The following is an 8627-nucleotide window of genomic DNA, read 5'->3' on the forward strand; positions in this document are numbered from 1 at the left end:
AATTTATACTGATAAACTCACCCAGCCACACATATTGTGAAACACATACAGTATATGTGGCACACAGATAAATACAAGGCCAGTGTGTGTTAAAGGACCAGTGTGTAGAATTTAGTGGCATCTAGTGGTGAGGCTGAAGATTGCAGCCACCTCATTACCCCAGGTGGTGTATAAGTGTGTAGAAGAACCTACGGTGGCCGCAAAACTCACAAAAACCGTGAAAGCCAGTGTTTGGTTTGTCTGTTCTGGGCTACAGTAGAAACGTGGCAGTGCAAGATGGCGAGCTCCATGGAAGAGGACCCGCTCCCTATCTAGATATAAAGGCTCATTCTATGGTAACAAAAACACAACAATTCGTATTTTTAGGTGATTATACACTAATGAAAACATACTTATGAATATTATTATCTCTGCCAAGTCCGTTCCACTAGATGCCACTACATTCTACACACTGCACCTTTAAAATGCTGCATATGTTTGGGTACTACTGCATTATAAGTTTTCCAGTGTTTGTGTTTTCATAAGCATATATACTCATATCATTTACGCATAAATCCTGAGAGGGTCATCCTCTCTGCTCACCACAAAAACACGACACACTGCAGATCAGCAGCACTCCAAAACCACTCATTTAGTTAAGATGCTTCCAGCAATCTGCCAGTCCGAAGCTGAATATTAATCAGGGCCCTGCAACCCTTTAACAGTGATATCCTCTTATCAACACAGTATTAAACCCTCGGATACATTCGAACAAAGTACATTATTTATAAAAGGGTACTCTTGTACAAAGAGGGGGTGAAGAATATCAGTGAAAACAACAACAATCCACTGCGCCAGATTGTCATGTTTATCTTCTCAAGTAACTCCCCATATGAAATAGGCTAAATAAATCCCAGCAGATGAAATCCTGCAACACAGCTTATTAAGAAACACGTGTGTAAAAAAAAACCCACAGACAAGTTCTTCAGCTCAAGAAAAAATGACTGATGTTTTTCTATTATTAGCTACAAAAAGTGCTGTCTTAGCTGGGTTGTTGTTCATGACAGTTGCTTTGGAAATCCATTCAGACACTTGTCTTTGCAGGTGGTGATGACAGGAAACAGGAATTGAAAATTAATGTGGCAAAATCAACATATGGGATGCAACTCTTAAGATAGTTTTATTTTGATATCTGCCCTGGGCTCTCCTCATTATCCATCATAACACTGTGTGAACAATCACTTTGCATTTATGGCATCAAAGGCATTGACTAAGTTCTCTCTGCATGGCTCCATGAGGAGAGATACCAGGCCAGATGAGGGAGGATGCAGCTGACACTTTCATTCTGGAGGCAAGTCAGTCTCCCTCTTTTTTTCCCAGGAGGAATATGTATTCTGACCATGTGCATTACATAATAAGATATCACTGAAGTATGCTTCATTTGCAGTGGTTCAAGGTTGTATTCAATGTTTCTGCATCCCTGAAAATCTTGATATATTCAGTTTTCAATAATTTAACCATCAGTCTGAGCTCTGCAGCATCTCTGATGGTGTCTCAGTCTGTCAGACTCAACCGCACTAATACTATGCACCTGCATTATGAATATTTTTCAGCAAGAAGTGGGGTTACGGGTTTTGCATCCCACAGTGAAGATGGAATATCTACAGTAACCATCTGCTACTTTACGATTCAATCAAATTGTTAAAAACAATCACAATCTTCACAAATCTTCTCAAACCACAATAATAAATAATCCACAGTTTAACAGCCAAACTGATTTATCTTGCTGCACTGAATTCCCCTATAAAATGCCCCATTTCCCAAAATGCAAGCCCTACAAACAGCTGAGTCCCACACCTGTCTGAAAAAGATTTACTTTCTGTACCTCTCTTTTCCATAATTAAACAAGTTAACGCATCCAACCTGCTCCTCAGCAACTTGCTGCACAAACAGAAACATCAACCACAGTCACAACCCCATAATCCATGTTGTGAGTAAAACAAAAACCTTGAAATGGTTATTTCTTCTTGCCCTTTACATAAGCACGCACATCCCTGAGATTCTTCCCTGACTGAACAAAAATAACCCAGTTTCTCTTTTTTTCCCCAAAAAACTCTACGCTTTATTATAGCAGCAGCCCGGAAAGATTTTAGCTGATAATCTTTTAGTGCCTAAAAAAGAGGTTTGATGCACCTCTAAGCATCAGCTAAATTAAAATGGCAATAAGATTAAGGACGGGATCGGGGAGAAATGCTGAGGGTGGAGATCAGTTACGCTGACATGCAGCTGGCTAATGATTTGTAAGGAGACAGGAGGTGTAATTGTGGCTACTCACTTGCTTGCATGAGCTGTCCCTGGCGTCCAAACACCTGGGAGAAAGTGGCATGGCTGCAGGTGAGGGTGTCCTCCATGGTTGTCCCACTGGCACACACTGAGGAGAAAGGAGGGGGGGGATGAGGGAAGGTCAGCAACACTGCGTCACATCAAGAAAGGAAAAAGAGGAGAGAGGAAAAGAAAGAAGAAAAAGAGAGAGGAAGGAGGCTTGCCTTCAGTTGTAGAAGCTGGAGTGTGATCTGTGGTGATGACAGCTCTCCTCTGGACGCGTCCCGCTGCTGCTGCCGCTGCTGCTGCTACTGCTGCCGCTGCTGCCGCTGCTGCTGCTGCTGAGGAGCGAAATACAGCCCCTCGTTGCTCACACCAATATGAGCAGAAGTGCTCGCCACACAGATAATGGGAGGGGGTGTGCTTGCCTGGCTGCCTGCTCGTCAGCATGTAAGTGTGTGTGCGCGAGAGAAAGTTCTCTGAACGTGTGCCTGTGAGAGCATTTTGGTGTGCATGTGTGAGGGAGAGTAATACAGGGCGGTAGAGCTGTAGGCACAGTTGCTCTGCCAGCACTCTGATCTTGTGCTTCGTCTGTACGGGCTGACAGTCCTCTGCAGCTCCAGACAGGCTGTGTTGAAGAGGGGAGCAAAGAAGAGGGGAGGCAGAGCGGTGAGTGCAGCGTGTACAGCAGGTAAAAGTCAATCCTCCCTCTCCACTCTCGGTGTGAGTAGACAGCAGCTTCTGTCCTCTGGGCACAGGACGGGACTGTTGTTTTCTGATCTGTGTGAGTATGCCTACTTTTCTTTCCTCCCTCTCCCTCCTCCCCCCTCTACAGCCCTCATTTGCTGTGCCTCAGCAGTAACATCTCTTTCTCTCTCTCTCTTGTTCTCCTGTACTCCTTCACATCTCTCCACCCCACCCCATGCAAATCCCCTCGATCCATCTTAAAGCTCGGGCCGCTGCTGGGAAACAGATTCTAGCAAACTCGAGCGCTTCATCTTCCCCCAGTGCTGAGGAGGAAAAAAAAAGGAAGATGAGAAAGTGGAGGGGTTGTATAAAAAGTGAAAAGTAGGGCTGGTATGGCTGGTGGTTTCCAGAGGCTTCATCTTGAAAAGGAATTGTAGAAAACTGCTGAGTATAAAATAAAAATTAGCTCATACTCAACTGAAAAATAACTCGTATAAACTCTTACTTCCCTCGCTGTGTGGTACAACAGCTCTGGTGAAACATTGCACAATGAAAAGTGAGATTTACTGCAACATGTGAAAACACCTTCCACTCACTGCAGCAAATAGGTACACAAAGGTGTTGTAATAAAAAATTAACAATGCCATGAGATCAAATGAGCACATGTTACAAGATCTTAAAATACCCTCTCAAGCCTTGGAGGCACAGTTAGCTTGTGTTGTGCCCATTGTGCAGTGGTTGGCATGGAGACCTCCACCACAGACAAGACTCTGACACAGTTTCTCCAACATATTACAACACTCAGGCCATCTCTGCACTGTATAACCTCTATGCAGCGTGTAAACCGGCTCCTGCATTAAACAGCCGATTTCCTCCTGTGCAAAAAAGAAAAAACCTTTGCCAGGAAGCCCATTGTCATGGAGCCATCTCTCACACCGCTGCTCTGCAAGGCGAGCACACCGGGGACCTGACCGCAGCACTCACTCACATCCTTGCATCACATCCTCCTGTTTTGAAAGGAAATGGCAGGGCGCTCAGTTGGCCACAGTGGGAGCTGGGAGGAATGCTCGGCTCGTCGGTCGGCTTAAGCAGGTGGTTCTGCAGGTGAAAAGATAAAGACAAGACATGAAAAGCATCCACAGCATTTACAGCGTGAAAGCACATAACTGTGACATTAAGTATGTTTGCTTAAGAGCAGGTTAAGCACCTTCTAAATCGAAACTTGAAAGTTTGAAAGTCAAACAATGCGACTGCATACAAACCCATTTGAGATGTGCAAAATGCCATGGTCAAACTGAATACATTTCACAAACAAAAAGGTTGATCAAGACGCGGTTTCGCTTTCAAGTCTGAGAGACTAATGCCCAGCAGAATAAATCTCCTCTCCATCTTCATCAGCTTTAATGCCATTCTCTTTGAACAGGAAGTAGCAGCATAGTGAGATTTTTAGGAGGCTTTATATTGTCATGTATGAGCAGCTGTCATTCCCTCCCACTGTGTTCCCCATCAGTGGCAGCTATCATTCACTGGAAGACAAATAACTGGTTTGATATCAGATATGTAGTCTGATCCGGATTCCTTATATTCAACCACACCTTTTGTTGTAAGAAAGGAAAAACAGGAACTCACATTTTGATAGCTAGAACGACAATTAATTCTGTACTCGAAACAATCGGTCAATGAAGAGACAATTACATGGGAACAATTCTGATAAATCAATTAATACTTTTCAGGCAAAAATGCCAATGTTGTGCAGAGGTTAAATATCAAGTGAGACTGTAGTTGAGATATTGTGATATAGGCTAAATGTTGTCTTTTCCAGGCCTTAAACGCAACACTACAGTAACATGATTGTTATTAAAAAATGTGCATATAAACAAATGTTTATATATTGTTACTGTCCTGTAAATGTTTTTGATAATCCAATAGGTTTTTAAATGTTTTATTTAGCTTCTGGAGCAGAAAACCCTAATAAAGAAACACTTAATGGCGCAGTTTATCTGAAAAAGTAAAAATCACCACATTAACAGCAATAAGTACAAAAAGTCATCAACAAAATACAATTATTTTGCTGATATGAAGTTACGTAGTGAAGCATTTTGTAATATTTGATTTTGTTAGTGCATACCATCCTGAAGTTGTGTGTTCTTTCACAAATACATGCTTGTCCCGAACCTTCTGCATGTGGTAACTGAGTAGCAATCCCCTGAAGCAGCCTCAGTGCTCCTCCACATCTTAAATCAGCCTCTCCGGTGTGTCGTAGTTTATTTTGTCAAGCCAGGCACAGACCTGCATGGAATTGCATTTTTATGAATAGGGTTGAAGCACCACACACAGCAATCAAGAGAGAGTGCAGTGATATTTCACCCTGACAGTATGAGTATGGCGCAGCACTCGCCCAAGTGCCCACCTCTCCACACACACACACACACAGCTGAACACCTATAAACTACACTCAGCCATAAGCCATAAACCACACCGTCATGGCACTGGGGCAAATAAACACGTCCCCCCATCCCACTGAATAAAGAAAAATCCGTCCTGTGGATCAAATCCAACACACAGATTGCTTTTAATTCCTAAACCCATCCATCAACATAATAACCTCATATGTTATGTGAGAATCCAGTCAACAAGACATCACAATTCTTTGGTCAGTTCGTTTCCAGTGCTAGGAGCTGTTACACACAGCCTGTCTGGTGGGTTTGATAGCTCATTAATGTACATGAGTGTGACGGATGGGCTCCGGACAAAAATAATCTCAGCAGATGCACACCGGCCAGATGAGACCTTGAAAGGTATTCATGGTGACACATGCACCATCAGTGACACTGAGATCCTTTGGTCTTTCATGCAAAAGGCCTAATATTTTATATGTGCTGCCGCCATAGAGTATAACAAAAATGTGACACACTGAATTATTATGAATAATTGACGATTGTGAGCATAATACAGAACATTTTTGTGTAGTCCTACTGTGATTTATGAATGTAACACATGACAGTGACTTTATGTATAGCAGTGGCCATGCAAAGAAACTAAAGATAAAGCAATAAGCGGTGGTGTTAAGTAACCACATTTACTTACGTACAATTCTCAGCTACTTGTGTTTTACTTTAGTAGTTTAATGTTCTGCTATTTTATACTTTTAGTCCACAAATATTTGGCGTTTTACTCCACTACTAAATCTGACAGCTAGAGTTATTACTTACTTTGCAGAAAAAACATATAAGCATGTAAAATACAGAGTTAATAGTGCTACTAAACAGACTGTTAATGCTTGGTGTTCAGCTGCTCTGTGTTGAATAGACTCACGCAACTTAAGTATATTTATTTCTTTTCTGTTAAAAGAACTTTTTTCCTTCCCCTAGCCTTGATTTGGGTCTCTTCATTTTGATGGTCTCTTAACATTGTGTCTCTTCATTTATCTGTTTCTGTCTGGCCTGTTTGTTTGTTTGTTTTATTTGGCTGTGTATGTTGTGTTAAATGTTCAGTGTTCAATAAATGCGATAAAATACAGTGCATTTTTATACAGTAAATTCAATTATTAAACAGCATATAAAACAGCTAGAATGATCGTCCTTGAACAGCCGTAACATTAGAATTCTGTTAACATATTAATACATGAGTAATATTTAAATTATATGATATATAACCCTGACTTAGACAATTTTGCCTGCATCATAAGTGTTCTAAATTTATACTTTATGTAACCTTTTTTGTAATCCTTAGATACTTTTAAGGAAAATTTTCAATGCATAACTTCTACATGCAACAAAGTATTTTTACATGATGCTATTGCTAACTTAAGAATCTGAATACTTTTTCCACCACTGTCTATAAAACACTGTATCTACAATGTGATGTTTACTCAGTAAGTAAAAAGATGAGAGATAACCAGGTTCATGTGACTTTATCTTTACATTACAAACATTTACATTTTATATTAAGTTGCTCAAAATCTAACTAAAAGCAATTAATCCAATAAAAAAAGTCTCTATTTTTGTGATATGTCCTAGTAAAGCTCTGAAACCAAATATCAAAAATCTACCACAAACTACCATGTTAGAGCCACACGAATGAAGCTACACAGCAGAGGTAAGAATTTAAGGTACCGTATGACTCACATATCAACCTCCCTGACAAGTGCACTGCTCCCAAAATAGATACACATCTCGCAGCAACTAGCAATCTGATGATGGCCGTAGTCCCTTTGGTAGCTGCTCGCTGACCTGCAGAGTAAATGCAGCAACTTAAAATATGATTTATGTTAAATGCTACCTTCTATCAAACTACAATAAAAATAGAAACCAAAACGTCTTCTTCATAATCTTGCAGGTCTCTGACAGGTTGTAAGTAGAGAAGGCAATGAGAAAATGTAATGTGGAAAACTTGATTATAGCTGTAGTGACAGGGACATCTATTATGTTAAAAAACAAGACTAGGTCAAAACCTAGTATATGGCTGGACCGGGTGTAGGTGTGCAGAATTATGGTCACTTTGTTACAGGGATAGTCAGTGGTAGTGTCTGTAATGTGAATTCATAGATATTAAATGTTCATCTGCAATTTCGTGTAGTGGTCCCAGTAATATTTGTTGATAAAGTGCACTAAAGTAGCAAATTACATGACATGGTTAAGCTACGACTGAAAAATAAAAAAGGCATAAATGCAGTTGCAAGAACAATACTTTCCACTCATATCTTAAGATGTTTGATTTTATAGAGAACTTATTTTAAATGTAATTATAACTAGGTTAATTGTCTGTTAACTCCCTCTGCTCTTTCAATCTGAGATTATTTGGGGTGCTTTAAATGTTTTCTCTCCTTCTCTGCTCTATGCTGGACTGTTACAGTGCACAACCAGATGTTTGATTTGAAAGAGAACTTATAATAAAACAAATGACACTCACTGGTAGTAAATTAGTTAGAGTGAATTAATTATTCAGTATGGTACATCAGTTTTATTTGTATAGTGCCAAATCACAACAGAAGTTATCTCATGGGTACTGACTGACAAACTCCTAAAATTGTGTAGTAAAGGCCTGGTGCTATGGCCATTATTTGTGTGTTTAAGGGAGTTAATAGTCAACTAAGTTGATGCAGTCTCGCCAAATTTATTACCAGACTTTTGGGAACCAAATTCAGCCACATTGTTCATACAAGCTAAAGCACAGTCATGTAACATTAACTTCAAACATGTCGACTAACATTAATGCAGTCTTGCCCAAATTACCGGAGTCCGTTACCTGTAAATGTCTACTAATGAAGCGTTTTGCTTACCTTAGAGAGACAGACAAAATGGTCTGGTCAAATGAAGTCAGAAGTCTTTAGTCTTCAGTAGTATTTAAGAGCGGCAAAATGTGCAGTTAGCATAAGATAGATTTGAAACGAGCTGCCAACTGTCGGTCGACCAATGGTGTAACTTTATCACTCAGTCAGTCAGTCAGGCAGACCAAGTGGCCAATTTTATTTCCCCCATAATGGCAGTCACGACCCACCCTACTCTGCCTCTGATTGGCTAGTATTTATTTATTTATTTATATAACCCACTTTAAATTTTATTAATGCTTAAAGTTATGCATAATTGAGTGCACGGCCGCTTTGAATGACAGATGGTTGCCATCACAGGAAAGTCGCT

At 40.4% G+C, this 8627-nt stretch overlaps 1 protein-coding gene across 8 annotated transcripts in view; it reads right to left on the reverse strand.

Annotated features, from left to right (window-relative positions):
- Window positions 1–7247, reverse strand: part of kaznb (kazrin, periplakin interacting protein b) — a 114104-nt gene extending 106857 nt beyond the window's left edge. For 2 of the 8 annotated variants that reach the window (XM_042405742.1, XM_042405741.1), the window contains exons 1-4: window positions 7116–7247; window positions 5117–5277; window positions 2526–4086; window positions 2315–2410 (exon numbers count right to left, since the gene is read on the reverse strand). In XM_042405742.1, coding sequence (XP_042261676.1) covers window positions 2315–2410; window positions 2526–2751 — 322 coding nt within the window. In that variant the 5' untranslated portion in view covers window positions 2752–4086; window positions 5117–5277; window positions 7116–7247. The remainder of the gene's footprint in view (window positions 1–2314; window positions 2411–2525; window positions 4087–5116; window positions 5278–7115) is intronic. The other 6 variants (XM_042405739.1, XM_042405738.1, XM_042405740.1 and 3 more) reach the window with 6 other exon arrangements.
- Window positions 7248–8627: the final 1380 nt, after the last annotated feature.

This window comes from Thunnus maccoyii, chromosome 3 (genome assembly GCF_910596095.1).
Source record: "Thunnus maccoyii chromosome 3, fThuMac1.1, whole genome shotgun sequence".
NCBI classification, from domain to species: domain Eukaryota; kingdom Metazoa; phylum Chordata; class Actinopteri; order Scombriformes; family Scombridae; genus Thunnus; species Thunnus maccoyii.